Here is a 22,379-nt window from a genome sequence, read left to right as displayed (position 1 = left end):
CAAATGGAGGCCCCAAGCTAAACTGTGCTTTGCCTGCTTAAGACTGTTGTGTTTGGGGTCTAGGAATTTCCAGTATTACAGTCACTAGAGATACCACTGTTGATTAGAATGTCAGTGCAGCTTATAACAGAACCTATTCGGTTCATTTATGCTTTTAGATCATATGAGCATCTGGTAATTAACCACTGCGGAAATGTTATTGCTGGTTAAGAGGCTGTGTGTTGCAAATACAACGGTTGAAATGGATCTACTGTGTACAAGGTCACAAGCGGATCTTCAGGAACCAGGCAATGCCAGCATTCCCCAAACAGGGAAGCACTCAGAATGTTCAGGTGTCTTTCCATGTTCTGATATAACCCCTGTACTAAGTGTTAGAGCAACCGATTTCACAACAGTGACTAAGATTGCAAGTGGCACTTGTAAGGCAGGGTACAAATGAACAGAACTGAGTTTTCAGCATCAAGCACAAGCAGAGTGGGTGTGGAGCAGTGAATAAAATTTTCAGTTTATGACTTTTTGCTTCAAGGCAATTTCCAGATTGTTTGAGTAAATAAATACGCTTAAAACTAAGACAAGTGTTCAGCTGTGCTGAATGTTTGGTGTAAGCTCAGCCAGTTTACCTGCCTACCACTAGGATGAAATCTTCACATCAACACAACAGAATTTACAGTCTCTATTCCATACCATCTAGAATGTGCATGCTAAGAGGTACGTTAGTAGATAAGACAAATGTGACACAAAGCCAGAGAACACAGAATCAGTGAGCGGAAGCACACTGAGGAGGTACCAGTGCCATTGTTCCCAGGAAGGCGGGCAGTTGCTGCTGCGTGTGTGCACGCACTTGAGGGAACACGCTTGATCAGTGGCTGCGGCGTGAGTGCATCAGAAGAACTGGGCAGGAAGACAAAAATAAATGATAGCTGTGGCCCCTCAGGCACAGTGTTAACTTACCCAGGCATCACAGCAAGTTGCATGTTTATGGAAGATACACAGAACAAAGGAGAGGCTGCAGGCTATAGCTTGCTGTATCAGCAGACTCCAGGAAGCCTGAAGGCAGTTAATGGCAGGAGGCCTGGCACAAGTCAAGGAAAGCAGTACTGGCTGAGAAAATGTGTCATATTTGGTAAAGAACATTTTATGCCAATTATATATTTTCTTTCTTCAATGGAGGCACCTGAATTAAGTACACAAATTTTGTTAAATTAGTCTAGAGTTTTACTTTGGTCCTTAGGCTTTCTGATTTGTGTGAGTCTGTGTGTGTTCTGGAAATAGTACCAGAGTTGCCAGATAACCTGCCACAGAGAAACCTGAAGAGTAAAAATTCAAACTCAAGGAGCATAATTGTTATTCCATGGGGTCCTATGAAAGAACCAAGGTCCTATGAAAGCCCTCCAAAGTGACAAATTGTCCCTATGTGGTGCATCTGCTTTTCTTTTGCCTCTCTCTCCTGGGTTGCAGAATCAAATCACGTGGTCTACCTCCATAGTGCAGCTTGCTGTGCCTGTGGGTTGTGTTACCTCTCCTTTCTCCTTCTCAGCTAGCATTCTATAGTTACATCCTATAAATAGCTCCCTATCCATGCTTGTCGAAGCACACCTAATAAACCCAAACCAAAGAAACGGAAGACATAGGAGAGTCAAAGCAGGGTTAGAGGACTAGCTAAGAAGGGGATGTTAACGCAAGTGGGATGCAGCTAAGCAGGTAATGGAGGGTAAATTTGATGACCACATAGTGTTGTCAGAATGAAAGGAAATACAAAGTTAAGCAGTTTGTCCACTTGGAAATCCTCGTTCTATTTTATGTTGAACTGCATGTGGGTCATTTATAGTAGAGGAGCAGAGTGCACTGATTACGTGCAGGACATAAGACTGTCTGGAAACACACTCTCTTTACCGGTTAAGAGTTCCTGTAGGAGCTTCCAGCGTCCTTGATTTCTGAGGATAAAAATGCTGTCTTCATCAGGGCCATCGTGGAGTCAGAAAAGAGACTGCACTGCTTACAGGAGTTTTATCCACAGTAGTTCTTCAGGCGTACTGGCTGTTATGTTTTAGGAAAAACACAGGCACATGTATGTACATCATGCATACACTCCTTTTCTAGTACTTAATGCTACTAAAAATGAACAATGCCTTAAAATATGACCTAAAAACACAATCCCGTCTTTGGACATTTTAGATCCATTGAAACAATCTCTTGCCAAGATCCAGGGGATTGCAGTCTGCAGGAAAGGCTTTTCAGAAGCTGTGCTTATTTTGCCAGTGTTTGATGTAGTTCTTGTGGACAGTGACCATCAAGGTGTGTGCAGGTGAGGGCTGCTAATATGCTCTCACCCTGTGCTAGAATGCTCAAGCTTAAACTGCAACTTGGAGCTAAAGTAGTGGCATTTCTTTTTCTAAGAGTGTGAGTGGAAGTGAGGCTTCAGAGCTCCTTACTGATCTAACTCTTGGATCTTAATGACGGCTGTGTCAGTGTGATTCTGTCTCTTCAGAGCATATTGCTGACTCACTCATTAAAAGGTTGATGTTGTCTCTGGTTCTCTCTAGGTTCAGGATAAGTTCCGTTTGGACCTGTCAGATGAGGAGGCAGTGCACTACATGCAGAGTCTGATCGACGAGAGCGTCCACGCATTGTTCGCTGCGGTGGTGGAACAGATCCATAAGTTTGCCCAGGTAAGTTCGCGCAGGCTGTGTGCCCATCCCACCCTTGCTGGGTACTAAGGAGTCTTCAGAGACGCTTACCTGCTGGCTGGCCTCCTTGCCCTTTCTGGGTTCTCTTTTCCCATCAGACCTTAGTGACAGCTCAGCAGTGGGTGAAGGCAGCATAGAGGAACATTGTAGAACCTTCGTAGGAATGTTTGTCTGTGTGTAGTCTAGTGCAAATCCCTCTTGAAACTTCCCGGTTGGAAGTCTCGGCACGTGGACTTGGACATTTTTGGGGTTTTAGTAAATGCTGGAGTGTAAGGAAAGGAGTTTGGAGTTCAGGGAAAGCAGTCTACATCCCTCACTGACATGGCTCAGTATTCATGGTCGCAGTATCTCTGGTATATGAGGAAACTTGTGCATGGCAGCCCTGGATAATGACCTTCAGATATGATATGCTCTGTGTATGAATTTCATAAGGAAGATGGTTGGCAGAGGAGTCAGGCTGCTTCTCTTGTGAAGGTCTTCCCTTACTCTCTATTCTCAGAACTCTGTTTTTCACTCTCAGGTTCAATGTCTTCGTATGGATCTGTCAAGCAATATCTAGTATGTCACTAAGCCTTTGCTGTTTCTTTACTTACCTCTTTATTACTCTTTTACTGTCACTTTCTGAAGAGTGTTTTAGTGTAGGTTTTCTTGGTTTGATAATCTCTTGAATAGTAAAAGCTTTTTGTTTTGTTTTGTAACCCTTCCCTGTATTAAAGTCTATTTCTATTCATTCTTTAACTGTTATTCTAAATTTTCTGGTCAGATATGCTTTGGCATATGTGAAGATTGTGTGTGATCTCTTCTGTGACAGGTTTGTGCGCATGTTCAAAACACCTGCGGCAGGCAAGAAGCCAGAGTGATACTGCTAATACCTATTTTGTTTCAGTTATTTTTAAGTTGTTGTGTTTGGTTTTATGCATTAACAGCAGTAGCAACCATAATAATATAAATGTTTAATTATTTCTTGAGTCCATCAGGTGATGACCTTGGCATTTGATCTTAACAAAATTTTCTGATGAAGCCAGATTAGGTTAAAAGGTCAGTGTCAGATAATGTCTATCCAGAAGAGAAAACCTCCTTGTGAGAATTGTTGTTACTTTGTCTTTAAAAACTTAGCCCTAGACATAGATACATTACCATTTTGGGTTCTATAAATAAATAAATAAATAGAAAATAAAACATACACTAAATTTTGAACAGTTAATTATAAGTGTCCTAAGTAGTAAGCATTCCCACAAAACCCTGTGTGATTTTATTATTTCCTTCTATAAATATCATGTGGCCTTTGCTCTTCAGCCTAGCATGTAAATGGGAACAGAAATATCTGCTCTTTGAGGCCCTGCTGTTCTCTTGTGCTAAGCAGCAGAGATTTTTTCCGAGGTTTGCATGTTGTTTTAATTGTGTGACTAGCATAGTAGTCCCTTCTAGGGCTCATACTTTGGTCCTGTGTTCTGGGTTTTTGAAGTTTCCTTGTATATGTATTGGCCAGTACAGCCCAATTCTGTTGGCTTATCAATCATGTTTACCTGAAGATTGAAGCCAGGTAGCCATGGCTGTTGTTAACTAGCCACACTCTAAGCCAAATACTAACTAACATCCTTCAGACGACCCAGTGCTCAGCTTATATGTAATTCCTCCTGTTCAGCTCTATAAAGAATGAACCTCTTTCCATAATAACCAGTCAGCTTGGAGCACAAGGCATCGGTCTACTTTCTTTTCTAGATTCAAACTAAGTCTAAAGAAAAGCTGTAGATGTCGTTGAGAGTTCTCATCATGTGGTCCTCATTTCACCATTAGGATGAAGAATAGAAGTGTACAATTTCCCCTGGAACAAAGCAAAATACCGAGTTCTGTTACCAAAGATAGTCTTCACTAAAACCCTTTTATAGTTGTTAATATAGAAATTCTCTGAAGAACCAGATGATTCCCTAAGCAGCGGTTTAAATAACTAAGGTTTCATCATTGTGTGGCACAAACAATGAGGTATCAGCCCTTGTTCCACATCTATTCCTAACACATTTAGCTTTTCTCAGGAGGACCGACAAGGCAACAGTCATAATGGCTGAGAAACAGTAATAACAGACCCAGCAGCCTCCTATCAGATGCCTGTATGTGTCAGCAGTGATGTGAGCGCTCTACATTACCTCACGAAGTTGTCTTGCCTGTGACATACATTTACTGTGTGGAAAATTGAGGCCAATAGGTAACAAGGTAGAGGACTGCCATCACCGTAATGGTGCCCACTAAAATTCACTGAATATTACTTTTCTTTCATACATATTCCATTTACCTGTGTAAGAAAGGCTTTTAAACACTTCCATGTGATCCTAGGGGAAAGTCTGTCTGTCCCTGTTTCCTCCTCACCTGCCTCAAGTAAAACCAGTTAATACTTGCTGTTTTATTGCCCAGACTTGTATTACTATAAACTATTTTATTTTATTTACTTTTGAAATTATAATTACATTTCTGTCTTCCTTTGTTCTCTACAAACGTTCACATATATCCCCTGCTCTCCTTAAAATTCCTTTTTTCTTTGTTATTTTGTGCATATATTTATATTGTATGTGTATATATGTATGTCTATGTATATATATGTTTATATATACATATATCTCCACTGAATACCATCTGTTAGTTGTATGTTTTCAGAGCTGTTTGGCACTGGACCATCAATTGGTGTGCTCTTCCTTGGGAAGAGCACCTCCCCTGTTTCCAGCATTCCTCAGTTGAACATAGTTTTTGGTGTAGGTTAAGATCTCATAGGTTTTTCCCTCTCAAGGTTGGCATGTTCACTGGTTTCATCTTGTTCAGCTCACATTTGGGAGTCATGTTGGTAAGCCTTTTTGGATGTAGCTTCTGATATTACTAGGAGACACGATCTGACAGCAAACTCTTAGCTCTGACAAGCTTTCTGTTCTTTCTTCTGCAGTGCTTCCTGAGTCTTAGGTGTGAGATTTCTTAGGCCCTTTTTGAGATCTCAAGGCTGCTGGAAGCTGAATGTTTGGAACAAACTCTCATACTTAGTATTCTTAATCTTTTTCCCCATAGACAGATACTTCTAAAGTGTTTAAGAAAGCATTTGAGACCATCTGTTCCATCACAGGATTTTTCTTACACACACATAAAAACATACATAAACACGCATGGGGATTTTATTTCTGAAGTGCTTCCAGGATCTTCCGACTGTTAGCATGTCAGTAAGAGTGCTTTACAGTTTGCCTTTTACCAGCATTTTCAATATTTATCCTGTGAAAGCTTTCAAAAAGAACGTGTAGGTTCTTTTTTAAAAGACTGTCTCTTTCCACAGTGTCACCCTGACTCCAGCCAGCAGCAGCACACCTGTGCTGTGCTAGGAGTGTGCTTCCTGCTGGTGAGATCTGCGGGTATTACCCAACGAAACTAAGCGGGTTCTTGCTTCGAGATTTTGAGTGTATCAAAGACTATCCTTTAGAGAGTTCATTTCTTTGATAGATCCCTTAATGAAAATATTAAAATTGCCTCTGAAAATGTAAAACATTTCTTTCATTAGCATAAAATAAGCATTTTACCGTATTCTTACTCAAGTTGATGCTTTAACTTGCATTAGATTAAATTCAATCAGAATCTTGGCAGTTTCACAGGTGTCTGCACACTAGAACTCTTGACAGTAAGATTTCTCCCTGTCCGTTCCCACATGGTGCAGCTCATAGGCACTAACTGTGTGAGGGGTGTGGATGGTACAGGATGTGCCCGGCTCGGACTGGGCTTTGTTCTTTATTCATAACTGCTTTAGGTTTGGTTTTCAGACCAATGCAGAATTCGGCACTTACATTCTGGGAGAAACGGCTAGTACCCAGTTATACCCAATGTGGCACTGAGAGCTAAGCACACTTTTTGGAGTGTGCTTGGGACGGTTTGTCTTCCAGTGCTGGCTGGAGGCTGGGGTTTTTTTTTGTTGTTGTTGTTGTTGTTGTTTTTTCTCTCGCCCACATAATAATTTTGTCATCTTGGTCTTGTACTTACAATGACCCAGCAATTCCTCCCCCATAACTGATTTCTCACCAACCCTCAGGAATCTCATACACAGTCAGTTCAGTCCTGATCCTCTTTCTCAGCATTTAGCAAAGTGATAAAAGTCACTTTTATTGATTGGTGTTTTTATCTTTTCTCATGAACAGTAAACTAAATTATTTTTGTTTTTAATTTTGATAGTACTGGAGAAAATGAAAGTGGATGTGTCTCATTGTGATGCCTGGTCAGTAAGAAAACACATGAGAAGCTACTGCTGTATACTAAAGACAAGAGAGAAAGAACAAAGAAGAGAAATTACGTCGTGCCCAAGCTTTGTCTCCTTGGATGCAGCTGCTTATTCCTGGCACAGAGAGTTTGTTTAAAGCTGCTGTGTACAAAACGGTGTAGCTCACAACTGTAATTGCAGAACACCAGAGGCTGAGGTAGGAAGATTGCTGCAAGTTTGAAGCCATCCTCAGCTATGTAAGGACTTCTGAGCAAGCCAAAAATCACTGTATATATGTTTCATAATGTATAAAGATAGAAGAGTATGTATATGTTTTAGGAATTCTTGGGAAGCTTTATTATGAAACAGTAAAGCACTTTAGCCTCTGAGTCTTTGTTTTCCTTTTCCATAAGGACAGCACATATTTCTTAATTTTGAAGATTTTTTTTTTATCTTCTCTTCCCCTCTCTCTTTCTCCCTACCACTGTTTTTGTTCATTTGTTTCTGTCTAGTTAAGATTCTTTGGTATATATTATCTTTATCATCACAGTTTGTATAAAACATTCACAGATTAGAAAAAGGATAGAGAAAAATATCTTCTAAATCACCATGAGAAATCTGTGCCTAAAGTAATTGGCCAGCCCCCTTTTCCCTTTCCTTCATATATTAGTGTCTTTTTTTTTTTTTTTTTGTGGTCAGAAGTTTTAACCCTTCCATCGTTACTTCCAAGGCCCCGTCTGTTGGCTTTTTCTCCTTCTTTTCTGACTGGCCCTGTTCATACTCTACTTTTGAACAAGGTTTCTATAGCCTCTGGGATTGGCAGCTATCGTGGTAAGTATCTTCAGCTTTAAGAAGTTTGTGGATTCCTCATGTCTGTTGTTGCACAGGAGACCAAGCCTCACAAACGTGTAAACAAGTGGACAAGGTCAGATCCTGAGCTGTGTAGTCTCCTGAGCATTTTAGAGGTGTGACAGAGTGTACCATCTTACTGATCTTTACAAACTCAACATATTGTGTATAGAGAAGCATACACTATTCAGGAAATGATTCTTGCACTAATAGGAAATTCTGTGGCAAACACTGCTGAGTAAGGCTTGTTTACCAAGACTGCCTTCCCTCTGCCTAATGTTGCTTGTAGTAAGCCAGACCTGATGAGTCATGTTTCTCTCAGATGTCAGCTAAACCAACTTCCACTTCAGCTACAGTCTGTCTTCAGAGCTGTTTCTTCATACTCAGTATCCGTCCTTCCTCCTTGGCCGCAGGCAACCTTTTAAACTTAATTTTTTACATTAGGTTTGCTATTTTTAAAACTTAACATACTAGTAATGAAGTTCTACCCCTTGTTATTTCCTTATGAAAATATGTCTCCATAAGGATTTGCATATTCTAAACCCCCTTTACTTTTTTTTTTTTTTTTTTTTTTTTTTTTTTTTTTTTTTTTTTTTTTTTGTCTTTTTAGATTTTTGAGACATGGTCTCACTGTTAGCTGGAGCTGGCCTGTAACTTCCTAGGTAGCATGGGCTGCTCTTGAACTTTCTGTCGTCGTTTCTTTTCTGTTGCTATGATAATATAGCATAACAGATAAAAGGTGTGTTTTAGCTCACACGTCAAGGCACAGTCACCATTGCGGGAAGTCAGCAGGAGCTTGAAATATCTGGTGCTACATCTGCAGTCAGCAGAAAGCAACAAGTGTACCTGTTAGTGCCCAGTTGGCCTGCTCCACTCTCTACAGACAGAAATTTAAATCAAATCTATGCCTCTCTCAAGTATTTGAGATTTAGCACTTTATAGAATATTGACGATTGGAAAAGCTGGAGGAGTAAGGCATTCAGAAGAGGATATGCTGGAGATGGAAAATCCCTAGTGAGTAGGAAGTAGCAGTGATCTCTTCTATATAGTCTTGAATTTCCTCAGCAGGGAATCCTGGGTAAAAGAAAAGCTGCCCTTATAGAGGACTTCAAAAAACTCAGGCTAGGTGTGCTGATGTTACCAGCAAGTCCAGGTTGAACTTGGCCTGTCACATGTTTCCAGTTTCCTGTAGAAGATTCTAATAGTGAATGTGAGGGAGACACTTGATGAGGAAGGGGTGGGCTGTGTCTAAGGTTTTTAAGAATTTGTCAGTTTAAAGCTAAACTCCAAACTATAATTTTTCACAGTTGAAATCCCAGGTAACCGAAGAGCTCAGCCATTGGAGGATTACATATATTTTTTGTTGGTGAGATACTTTGATAATATGTTCAGAAGCGTAATACTGATTAGCTTGAAATTTGTGGGGTTTTCTGCATGGTATGGAGCAGGTACTATAGTCCAAAAAGCAGATCAGTTCATTGCCCTCTCTAGTTTGAGTGAAGTAATTTTGACAGTAACCTCCAATTACATCTACAGACAGTATTTGAACTATTACCTAAGATGTATGCTAACAAGTGTGTTTTGGGGTCAGAGGAAGGTCTTTTCTGCAAGAGCTAGAGCTATATTCCACTAAAGCAGCAAAGTGACTTATTAACCTGTAAGGCAGTTTGCTTTTTCAATTTGCAAAATCCATTACTAGTCTGCATTTAGGAATTTTCATCAAGGTGACAGTTACTATTAATTTTGCCTTTTATAGTTTTTTAATGTGACAGTAATCTATAATTAAACTGTTACTGTGAGATATTTACTACTGTAGTATTAGTATAATGGCCTTAAATATTTGTGTAAGGTGCATAAGCACATTTCCTATAGGGTATAACCCCTCTTACATTTTATTGAAATGTTCATTTGATTTATACATATACCTATATATGTTATATGTAGAGAAAGAGAGTTTCTTCTGACATATGTGTTTTGACTATATCCAACCCCTCCTCCAACTCCTGGACTCCCCCTTCAAATATCATGTAGTCCCCTTATTTTATTTATCTCTGAGTCTTATGCATGCATGGTTGTTGGGCTATCCACTGAAGTACAATGATAACAACTCAGTAGAAAATGACCCTCCCATCCCAGACAACCGTCAGCTTGGTTCTAGTAGCTCCTCAGACCGTGTGCCCTGCATCCCAATCCTTTTTTGGTTTTTGACGGGCAGGTCTTGTCCAGGTAGTTGCAGCTACTGTGAGTTCATGTGGGCAGCAGCCATGTCATGCCAGGAAGATAGCATTCCATTTCATCCTCCAGCTCTTACATCCTTTCCACTTCTTCCAGAATGTTCCCTGATCCTTCGGAGGTACTGATGCAGAAGTTCCATCGAGGACTAAGAACACACGGCCATTTATTCTCATTCCCTTGGCCAGTTGACTGTGCATTAACTATAAAAAGTCTTTCTCTGATGGCAGTCGAAAGCCCATACTAATGGATGTAAACATAAGTACGTAGAAGGCAATGTGACAACGTGACCATTTCACAAAACAACAATAGTAGACCCCACCATCAGGACCTAGGACCTCTTGAGCCTTGAGCTTTTGGTCAGGTAGACGACAGTACAGAGATCATTTATTTAAACAGATTATTATAGAGTCCTAGTTGGTAGTGATGATGCAGCCAATAGTGCAAGGAATAGGGCAAGGGCAGGAGCGAGATCTGGAGAAAATGAGACAGTGCCTCGCCAAGTGGAAGAGAAATTCTCACATTGTAAGGAGAGGGCTGCTGGGAAAGTCTCCCCTCTGGAATGTGTAAGTGACGTATGGCACCTTGTTAAATACTGTGTCAGCCCCCACCACATTCGGGTGTTTCATGAGAGTGGGGCCTTCCTTCCAGTTTTGTCCAGTAGACAGCATAGCAGACAACACAGCAGCCATGCTCTGCTTTCTTGGATTATGCGCAATTCCTTTTAGCAATGACGTGTTCTTTGCCTTCTCTTATGACCTTGTTTTGTACACACACATCCTCAGACAGCCGCTGGCTGGCGGCAGGCACACAGGCGCGCACGCACACAAACACACACACACACACACACACACACACACACACACACACGGTAGCCAAAAAGAAAGGAACTAGAAGTGTCATCGCACATTGCTCCTGTCCATGTGTCTCCTTGTAAAGGTATGGTACTGGACTTCATGCTGGTTTTATGGTACAGAACACAGCCTCCAGTACCTTTCCCTTGGTACTTTTTCCTGCAGTTAACACCAGGTTTCCCACATTGTACTTAATTGGGAATGTTTATGATTAATTAAAAAGACAAAAATAAAAAACAGGTTGTCACTGAAATTTATCACATGAAGAAAGGTTTTCCCAGAGATTATCTAGTCACTGTTGTTGTATCATTGAGATTGTAGGTTTAAAAAAGTCATAAGCACCTAGGAGAGGAAAAGAGGGTATATAAACCCCGGATTTATAAATGTTCTGAAGGATCTTCCTAGTCTCGCAGGTTACACAAGACAATAAAGTATACTTTGGGCTCAAACTAATTGGTTTTCCATCTCTTTGATCTGAAAGACTGATGTAATTGCCTATGCCTAGCAGGGAACTGGATCCAGATCAAGAGCAAAGTCTTTGTCATAAAGCCAAAGGATCTTGGTAAACAGTCCCCTGTAGTCAGTGTGACTTTAGCAATTTTCACTCACTCACATAGCCCTTTCCACTGCATACCGCTCTATCCTGGGCAGTTAAAATAAGAACATGGAGAGAATGACCAGTGCAACAATTGCAGATGGTGATGCCTGAATGACGTTAGCTGGACTTAGAGAAGTTCTGAGAAATTCGGGGGAAGGCGGTGTAGTTGTCCTCAAGTATAAAGATTCAGTGTGTGAGAGGAGGTCTAGTTAGCAGGGAATTTCTGTTATAGACAACTGTTGCTCCATTGGCCAGAAGTCTTAAAAGCTTAAAAGCAGAAAGCTCAGAATTTATGATTTTTTTTCTTTTTAATAAAAAATTTTCAATGGCCTTTGTAAAATGTGGTTTTAATCTGCTTGTCTAACAAGTGAATTTATCAAACTAAGCAGGTGATAGGCAGTGTGTGATAGATAGCTTAATCCCTATTTTAAATTTGTTATTTGGGGATTATAATTTAACTACAACATTTCTTCTTTCTCTTTCTTCTAAACCCTCCAGTTTATCCTTCCCTGATGTACTTCAACCTCATGACCTCTTCGTTCTTTAATTGTTGCTGCATGCATATATCTGAATGACTACGTATGCATTCCTAGCTAAAACCTGCTCAGTCTGTGCAATGTCACCTGTACGTGTGCTCTCAGGGCTGAATTGGGCACCGGACAGCCCACTGCTGTGCCTGGGAAGGACCACCAAAGCTGCCCCCAGCTTTCGTCCTCGGTTGCCTATAGTTCTTTGTGTAGAGTAGAGGCTTTGTGGACTTTTCCCCCAAAACAGTATATGTCCACAGAGAAGGATCTAAGCAGAAATACAGCAAAGTGTATTCAGAGGTGACTTGGGGGTAGGAAAATCCTGGAAGCTCTTCGTTTTAATTTTCTTATATTTTAACAAACTAGTAACTGGGAAATCTTAAGCATGGGGGAAAAAATCAGTATTAGAAAACTGAGCAGAAGCACAAAGGCTAGATTAACAGTGGCACCAAGACATCTTCGAGGAAGCCACAGCGGCCCCAGTGGAGCAATGGCATTAGAACAACAGAGAAGGAGCAGCCGCCGCAGAGCTTTGTGGTAGGCCTGTTTTAAACAAGATGAATATTTTGAAAGGAAATTTTAGTGAGGAGCTACCTGTAAAAAGCTACGTCTAGGGCTAAGAAAATGATTGAAAACTTAGATTTATGTGTTTATTTACACATATATATACATTTTTTTTTCAAATCCATTCAGTTGATTTTTAAATATCAGTGAGTGTTAAATATCAGGACTTCCCATATGCAGATAAAGGGTTGTATACTCAGGCAGTTGGAGAGAGTCTGATTTTCATCAGAACAAGTCATAAACTGAAGAAAGTGTTACTGTTAACTGTGTCACCGTCTTGACTTTGAGCAAAATATGAAACACCGATATATATCCAAGACATCAGAGACCATATGAAAAGCAGAAACAGCAGACAATGGGAAGTGCAGCCAAGGATTCGTTAGGAATTGAGATACCAACTGTGTGTCACCAGGAGCTTGAAAAATTAGCTGGGCTGCTGGAGAGGAACATTTGTCTGAATATGATGGATGGAAGGGATCAAAATGCCAGAGTTAGCAGAGGTTTTTTGAATCTAAATAAGCTGCTTAATATTGCTGAGCAGAAAAATAAATCTAGGTAAGTATTTTAAGCTTTCTCTTTAGAAGGCTCAAACAAAAGGAGAAATATGAAAAGCAGTGACAGTCTGTGGCCTGCCTTTCAGCAAGGTTAACAGTCATGGGAAGAGCTGAAGACTTTTTCAGTTTTACACACACACACAAATACATACATACATGCATACATACATACATACAGAAAGTATTTTGATCACTCTCATCTTTTATCCTTCTTTCCCCACCATACCCCGTCTTCCCTACAAGTCCCCCTCTCTTTCCTACTACTTTTTTCATTTCTAGGCCCACTGTTTATCTGTCAGAATGCTTCGTGAACATGGGTTGAGGGTACTTACTTGAACAAGGACAGCTTTACCAGTGGGCCACTGCAGGAATGTGTTCCCTTCATGAATGAGGCATTATTAACTGACTGTGGCTCCCCTTTCATTGGTAAGGGACCCAGACTTCCAGCTCTTACCTTCTTTCAGCACCCTCTTGACTTACTGAGCCTTGGAAGTTTTAAATATGATTTAAATGTTCCTTTTAGAACCAAGCATTTACAGCTTCTCATTCTTACCACATTGACTCATTATGAGTCTGTTTTCAGTGCCAGTCACTGCAAGCAGAAGCTTCTTATAACCAAGGCCGAGGGTAACACTGATCTGTGAGTATAAACAAATATTTAGAGGGCAGTCTAACAACTTTTTATTTAGCAAAACTTCAGTGGTAGCTACCCACCTAGGACCAAGAACCTCCCCAGTCATGGGCTTCTGGCACTTTACAGTATAAGGCATGGACTCTCAACAGTGCTGCCAGCCAAAGTGTAACGAGAAAGGACCTAGTTACCTCTTAAGAATTATTCCACCATTTCACCCGTGGCAGCATCTTTCCCAGCAGTTGGTATTTTAGCACACAGTTTCCACAGCTGAGTAAGACTATTGATGGTTTCTCCCTCCCAAACCTCTGTTTTCTTCAAGCTTGCTGATGGGTTGTGCACTACATGGATGCCATGCATTCTTCACTAATTGCGGAGTACATGGGTCACCCTCAGCAGACTAATATTCCTCCCAACACACAGGGTTCTGGATTGGAGCAAAAGTAGGTACAATGTAAATCAAGTTTCTCATAGACCCTTGTCATTATCTACACCTGAAATACCAGTCAGGATATCTGTCCTCAACCATCTGCTACTGCAGGCCATGCTAACCCTTCAGTACATCCACCTAGGGAAAGGGAACCAGGAAAATTGAAATTATTCCACAGGAGATAAAGAACTTGTCAGCTCTAAAGATCCAGGAGGCAAGGCTGTTAATATGAAAGTGGCATTTACGGAGAATCCAAAAGAAGATGAAGAGAACTTCAGACATCTGAGTTCCAGAAGCTCCACTCACCATGTTGGGGTAGCTGAACTGCTCTGCCACCTTTCTAAAGACCACCTACCTACCCACCCTCTTAAAATTTTATATTTTGTCTGACTCCATCCATGAAAATCGACAACTTTCTAGCAATTTGCTGCAACACAAACTAACAACCACCTACTGAATGCCTACTTCATTCCAGAAAGGAGTTTCTGGAAGCAGTCGTTTGGCTGGAACCCTCATCTCCACGCCTGCACAAACGAGATAACCCAGTCTGCCCTCCTTTTCCCAACCCCACCATAGTGGGAAGCCTGGGAACCAAAGAAAGTTGCCAAGAGCCCAATTCCACATTCCTGGCATCTGTAGAATCCTCCTCCCCTGAAGCTGCCAGCCACCTGAATTGCCATCTAAGTGCTCATCTCCTGACCATACTTGGGAACAAATGTAGCTTGTGCCTGACTCATCATCACCCTTTGTCAACAGTCTACAAAACCTCCTCGTCCTAGGCCAGGAAGGTGACTTCCTCAGCAGTGTTCTTTAAGACTGGTGAACCCATCTGGGAGCAGCAACTAATAAACTTGCCTTTATCTGCTTGTAATCTGTCCTGATCTGACCTGTATCTAGTAACCCAGAAAGAGAAAATCTATTAACAATAGGAAAGGGAGACAGAGACAGCAAGAATAGTCATTAAGGGTAAAATCTGATTAGGGATAAATGTGCTGAACGTGAGAAGAGAGTAAAAGCTAGTAAAATTATGAAAAGTATTTACAGAGATCTTGGAATCTGTTAGTTCCAAAAGGATTGGATATTTGACTGAAGAGGAGCCAAACTGGAAAAGTTTTTTAATAATTCAAGCCTGGGTCTCACAGGAGCTGAACATGCCATTGTGAACACCGAGGGCTTTTTGAGCATCTGTGGTTGGCATCAGATCTTCATTCTTCCAGCTCCACACATGCAGGCACCATTTCAGTGGGACTGTGGGAACGAAGGTGACTTGGTCCCATGGAGTCCTGCCTCACTCCATAACTCCTGGCTCTTTGTCTAAAGGGGTTTCTTCCAGATTGAAACATTTCCTCAAGGAAGCAGGGATTGGGTTGAGTAAGCAGTCTGTAAGCTTCAGGAAGTAAACAAACTTCACAAGTCTAGATTTAGCTCAGAAAACAGGATAAGCACACTGACTAATTAAAATATCCATAGGAGTAGCATTAGCATAAATTCTAGAAATTACAGCTTTGAGTCAATACAAAGTTGATTTAATCCCTTCTCTAAGCAATGATTGCACTCTAACCTTTTTCAGTTATTTTTGAGTAAAAAAATCCATTTTTCACATTTATTTTAAATCTAAATTTAAGTATGTTTAAATATTTCATAGATTTTTCAAGTGGCTAAAAGTCTGCCCCTCCTCCATTCTGTGTAAACCATGAAGGGGAGAAGGCAGGAATCTGCAAGAGTTTGATTCCAGGAGTGAGGCCTTCTGCTTCTCGATGATAGGATGTGGCTGAGGAAAAGCAGCATCGCTGTAGTTGCTTTGCAGCAGACTATAGCAAGAGGTAACACTGAAAAGTTGGACAGGGACATTAAAAGCATACAATTGGTCAAGCTGAAGGAAACAGTCGATGGACCACACTACCTTGTGGAATAGAGACAGTAATCTATACTTTGGTTAGTGAAATTTGTGAGCTTCTAAAATATGTGTGTAAATGATTTGGCTGAGATTTCAAATGGAATTTGAAGATCAATAAAAATAAAAACACTGAATCATTTGCCCACAGGCTGTACCTTTGTTATCACATGTGTCTGTGTTCTTAGTGTGTTCCAACATTGAGAACAGATGATGGTAAGGGCTCCATGAATGTGAACTGATGCTGACATTTGTAGTCACTTTACTGGAGTTCATTTCCCTCAGTCAACAAAGGTTCTGCCCTATTTTAGGGAATCACATTTCTCTAGGTTTTATAAAGCTTTTCTCAATCAGAGGAAGCTTCAGTCAAGTTGAACCCACCAGTACAATTAGCTACATTCCCCTACCTTTCTGGTTCTTCCAACTCATGTGCAGGCCTGACTCCAGCTCTGCTGGCCTCCCTGTGTGCTATTCAGGCTCAGCTATGCCTTTTCTTTCTTCATAGTCACATGTAAACCTCATCATGTTGTATCCACTGTAATTGAGTCACATTGATGTCACACACTCTGGACTTGCACCACTTTAATTTAGCCTCTCTGATGTCTTGTCACCAATCCTGGAGCCCAAGGCCCAATTAGATGGACCAGACACATTATACACTGGCCCTCTGAGCTTTTGACCCTGATCATCCTTTTTGTGTTCTATCTTGGTACTATACAGTGATGTAGAGACCAGCCTCAGGAGAAGAAGAGAGGAACAAGAACATAGAACTATAAGCCTGAACCTGTTTCCTAACCTGCCTTTGTAAATTCAGGGCTAGCTATATGTGTCAGCTCCCAGCTTACTGATTTGGCACAGCTTGATCCAAGTGAGAGCTGTTTGGTCCAGCCCTGTGTGGAGCCATACCACAGACATTCCTTCCACTTCTTGTGTTTCCTGAGGTTAGAAATAAGAATTATATTTTGCTAATAGTGGGTCGAACTGGGTTTCAGAAATCATTGTTCAGACTTTACCTCCTCACCTAAAACCATCACAATGCATCGAACTATTTTCTTTAATAGTCCCAGATGAGTCTGTGCACTGCCTCTTGAAATGTACACTCCAATTACTTACCCAGGCAACAACAGGAATGGCTAATAAATCTGAGTAACACCAGGATGGCAGTGGACAGTTGGTGCAAGATGAGCTGTAGATTGTCAAATGTAAAATAAGGATTTGAAGTGGAAGTTTCTGGACTCAGCCTTGTCACGTGATGTTTTGCCTAGGTTGTGAGAGGGCATGTGATGTTTGGCTATGAGCTCTCACATGCAAGAGGCATGAATTTGGCCAGCTGAGAAAACCATGGGGAGAATGAGGAGAGGACATTTATAGAGGCCCACAAGCAGTGAGACATGGCTTTTTGGATGGGCATCACTACGCTGCTCTTCATGCTTTGCCACCTGACTTTGTAGAGAGAAAGTTTCCAGAGAGCTTCTCTGGGCAATCCAGTGAGTCTTGTAGCTTTCGCTGACTTCATTTTGCTGCTTCATGTTGACCTTTGGACTGGACTTCTGGTATCCTGATGACTGAGCCTGGTAATCCCCTAACAACCCACTGACCCTAATCAGCAGGAAGTAGATAAAAGAGTGCTACAGCCCTTTTCCCTACTAATCTCCTACCTAAGGTTGCAGGGGTGGGGAAGGGGGTGGGAAGGGAGGTAAAGGTGCTCAAACATCTTAAATAAAGTCAGTAAAAATTTAAGCAGATAAGGTTTATTTTAATTTTATTTTTTTAAATATTTTTATTTAATACATCCAATGATGATGATATGTGCCCTAATGTGTGCATTTCTAATTGGTCTGATAATCTATCAGTTTTTAAAACTCAAGTTTTAGCTCTGGAGATTTGTATTACATTTAACTCTGTCTTGTACATGCATATAAGTTGAGGTTGGGAGTCTGAATAATATATGCAGTTTGTGACCATCTGTGGAGCTGAAAATAAAATAGATTGTGTGTGTGTGTGTGTGTGTGTGTGTGTGTGTGTGTGTGTGTAGGAGGCAGAGGAGGAGAGGGAGGGAGGCAAGGAAGGAGAAAGAGAGAGAGATCATTGTATTTGCAGCCTGTACTTGGAATTTAGAGTTTCTGGCTTGTCAACATCATAGAAGATACTGTATATTTATAAATATTTTTCCATACCTTTTTTTCAGATGAATGTTCTTAGTTGATTTAGTATCCCAGATATTACTTGGAAAATAAGTTAATATATTAAACTAAAATTTAAAAGCTGAGGGGATTTGGCTTACTGATAGTTCTGGGTCCACTTGACCTTAGGGTTGTGACCTTTTAGAGTTAGTGTTGCATGTAGTCAAATAAGTGAAATGGAGGGTTTCTTTCATTCTTTTTTTTTTCTCACACCCATTTGTGTTTCTGCAGTGTTGCCAAATTATCGTGGGCTCTGTTGCAGGCTAATCCTTAAGATGTCAGTCTCTCTCCTATCTATTTTAAATGTTCTCCTTACTAGGGAAGCCACTTGGACACTGAGCTGCTATGGGCTGCATCTGTGCAGGGGTTCTAGGTTATCCCAATGCATCATCCTTGGTAGGAGTATCCATCTCAGAAAAGTCCCCTGTGCCCAGAGTTTTTGGTTCTGTTGCTCTCCTTGTAGAGCTCCTGTCCCCTCCATGTCTTTCTATCTCCCCCTTCCTTCATAAAATTCTCTGCACTCTCTTAATCAGCACTGCATTCTCATCGCTCACACCTCTCCCTCCCTTACAATTCATTCTGTGTCCTCCCTCCCCAAATTCATTATTGTAATGTTTATGTGCATATTCATATATGAACACACACACACAAACATACAACCTTCTGAGTTCACTTAGTGTCTATTAACCATTTAGGATTAGACAGATAACTGCTGTTCTTCATCTAGGTGTGGGTCCATGTGGAATTTCCCCTGTCCATGTTGGCATGTCAACTGGCATAGGCTTTTTCTTTTTTTAATGCCTGCACTTAAATCTAAACATATGCTATCTTTTTTTATAGTAATAAACTGACATTAGTTTACACTGACCCATCCTGAACTTATCTTCCGTGGTATAAGATCACATCTGCACCTGGGCAGAGGCCTCCGAAAAGAAATTAGGTACATAGCAACAATGCTGAGCTGCATAGCAGCAATGCTGAGCTTCCCCACCTGCAGCACCTGACACCTTCGTTTCCCTTCCTAGTAAACTAGCCAGATTTTATAATTTCAATTTTTCCTACTCCCTGACTATTAAAAATTATTGTCATTATTTAACTGTTGTTTTAGTGCAAAACCCTGGCCTCTGGCAGCCCGAAAGGGCAGGCTCAGCCACCCATCACATATCTCAATCAAGGAGAAGTTTAATGGTGAGAAGCAAAGAGAGAACATTTAAACAATTGGAAACCAAGGCCCTTTCAGGCTATTGACAGGAGGACCTAACAGAAGTGACAGCAAGAGGTATTCATAAAGCAGTCTTGATCAAAGTATGGACTGGTTGGCCATTATCTCAGTTTGGGTTCTGAAAGTTGGTCAAAGTGGGGGTTAAGGGGACTGATTTCCTTTCTACAAGATGATCGCTTTTGCTTTTACCTGTGAGGCAGTCAGACAAGGGTCGGTCATTCCTGTGATGTGTGGTGACTTCAAGTTTAGGAGAGAAGCTTCTCTGTGTGCCTTCATTATGAAATGTGGTGGGTAGGCGACAGGCCCTGAGTGGTTTAAAAGCCTAGCTGGGTCAAGGAGGAAACAGACAGGACATGAAGGGAGAAGTTACTCTTTCACCTGAGTTTAATTACCTCTTTGGTCAAAGTTAGCAGTCAGCACTCTAGCAACAGCAGTTTCTAAGCACCTGTTGTAAGTAAGTACTGAAGTTGATGCTGTGCATGAAACAAAGCAGCAGGATATTGTGGAAAAACCCTGAGCACTTCGCTGATTTTTATCACTGAATTATTAAAGGCAGTGTCTAACGCACAGTAAACTCAGGACTCAAGACTGTTCTCCGTGGCTTTACCTGCTACTGGAAATCATAGTCATTGACTCCATTTGTTACTGTTATGTGTGTGTGTGTGTGTGTGTGTGTGTGTGTGTGTGTGTGTACACATTCATGTAAGTATAAGTGTGCATGCATATTTGTGTATATGGGTTTGGAGGCCAGAGAATGCTGGGGGGAGGGGAAGGCTATCCCTCAATTGCTCTCTACCTTGCATTTTGATTTAGGCTCTCCTACTGATTCTGGAGATCACTCATTTGGGTAGGCTAGATTTCCAGGGAGCTCCAAAGATCTGTTTACCCATATGCCTTCCCAGAATTGAGACTGACATGCTTCTACCTCTGGCTCTGTGCACAGGAGCTGGGTATCCAATCTTAGGCTTTCTGCTTGAGCACCACTTTATTCATTAAATGCCCACACTCCAATCTCCTGTTGCTGCTATTTCCCTTCATTTTACAGATGGAGAAACTATAGCCCAAGTGCAAGTTAACTTAACCAGTCACATGGTTGGCTAGTGGGCATGGCCATCAGGAAGATCTTTCTAATCTCAGCTGACAAAGAATGAAAAAATCATTGTGTATTGATGCAGCTTTTCCTCTTTAAATTATAATTTCCAGAGAGGGGACATTTGGGCACAGATGGTGTGGGGACCAGAGAAGCAGTGACAGAAACCCTGAGATAATACCCTCCCTGTTTTATGGCCATCATTTAGGCTGTAGATATACAAAGGGTGCTTGGGGAGGCTATAAAATAATTAATAGCGCATGAGAGGAACATTTATATTTCAATTGTCTACATTTAAGAAGCGCTTTGCATTTCTGTTCAAGGCTTCCAATCATGGTCTTGAATATTAATGAGAGAGGAGGAAACAGAGAGGCCCAGAGGCAGAAAAGCAATTAGAGATGCCAGGACAGGAAAAACGCACCAGTCCCCCAGTCACGGTGGAATCCCTGTCTGACCTCCATGTCTGGTTTCATCTGGTTTCTCATTGAGAATGGCAGCCTCTGCAGAGACTCAGATTGCCTTGGCTTACTTCCTCTCCTAATTGGCCTGTGTGGGCCTGGTGCAAGGAAGGTTGTTGGGCTCCCACTAGCCCCTTCAGAAACTTCCAAACACCTTGCTTAGGTTTCTATGTGCCACCAATCTAAAAGGAGAGAAAAGCAGCAGCTTTCGGCCAAATATATTTACGTTCACAGGGCCTTGAAAATTTTCGCTTTTTCTGAGAACAAAAATGAACTTGTGTCTTTGTACTGCGGCTCTAGTCAATAACGACACCAGAGGCTTTGTGTTATTTCACCTTTAATAATCCCAGGAACAAAAAAACGGTAGCATCTTCCTTGCTGTGGCTGAGGCAACAGTTAGGAAGGTGGTCGGCTGACGAAGCAGAGTAAATTCAGCAGGTTTCCACTAGATGGCAATGCATACTAAGCCAGAGGTGGGAACGTGGCTGCTAGGCCAACTGCCCACATCCTGTACTGCAGGCCGGAAGCACAGTGCCTCCTCCTTGTGGCCCAAATGTGTGCACTGGGGGTCCCTAGGACATGACATCTGTCAGCCATAGCTTAGTCCAGGATCAGAGGATAGCACATGGCCTTCCCGGGATAAGCCTTTGTGTTTTAAATAGGTGACCTTTATTTTTCAGGCAGCACAGAGGTTTCTTTAGATTGGATCCTTTAAAAAGACCTTGCTTTGCATGATTAAAGAAGATATAGGAATAAGAAATGCTGCTTTCTGGGCAAAGGAGTGCCTTAAAGGAACAAGGAAAAAAAATATTAGATCAGGGAGGCATACCATTTGGGTAAGGTTCTGATAACAAGAGTTATCACAGGACAGCACTATTACTTTAGAGTTTGATTCTCTTAGATTTTCATCCATGGGGACCAGTATATTGGCATGAAGTATTCTCCATTCTCTGTGTTCTGTTGCTGTGCTTTCTATTCTTCATTCAGGGCATCGATTCAGCAGGTTCTTATTCTTCTCTCAGAAACCCTATAGCCATGGCAGACTAAGGGCTTCCTTTTTTATTTGTGTGTGTGTGTGTGTGTGTGTGTGTGTGTGTGTGTGTAAGTTACGTATCCCTGTCCCTATAGATGCGTGCATGTGGTAGCCAGACAGAGTTCAACAACAGGTGTCTTCTTCAGGTGCTCCTCACCATATATTTTGAGACAAGAATTCTTACTGAGTATGAAGCTCACTTATGCAGCTCGACTTTCTGGCCAGCAAGACCAGGGATCCAGGGACGCCCCCCCTCTGATTTCCCAGGATTCCATGTGATACCAGGCCTGTTGTGTTTGTTTGTTTGTTTTTAATGTGGGTTTTGAGGATCCTAACTCAGGTATCTTTGCTTGTGAG

At 41.4% G+C, this 22,379-nt stretch overlaps 1 protein-coding gene across 1 annotated transcript in view; it reads left to right on the top strand.

Moving 5' to 3' along the window:
* Pik3c3 (phosphatidylinositol 3-kinase catalytic subunit type 3) overlaps window positions 1–7,292 on the top strand; it is an 81,198-nt gene extending 73,906 nt beyond the window's left edge. The window contains exons 24-25 of the mRNA XM_055625662.1: window positions 2,544–2,669; window positions 6,879–7,292. Coding sequence (XP_055481637.1) covers window positions 2,544–2,669; window positions 6,879–6,893 — 141 coding nt within the window. The 3' untranslated portion in view covers window positions 6,894–7,292. The remainder of the gene's footprint in view (window positions 1–2,543; window positions 2,670–6,878) is intronic.
* Window positions 7,293–22,379: the final 15,087 nt, after the last annotated feature.

This window comes from Psammomys obesus, unplaced genomic scaffold (assembly GCF_907164565.1).
Source record: "Psammomys obesus unplaced genomic scaffold, mPsaObe1.curated_primary_1811, whole genome shotgun sequence".
NCBI lineage: Eukaryota > Metazoa > Chordata > Mammalia > Rodentia > Muridae > Psammomys > Psammomys obesus.
Note: the sequence above shows the minus strand (reverse complement) of the source record. Positions and strands in the feature narration are given on the sequence as shown.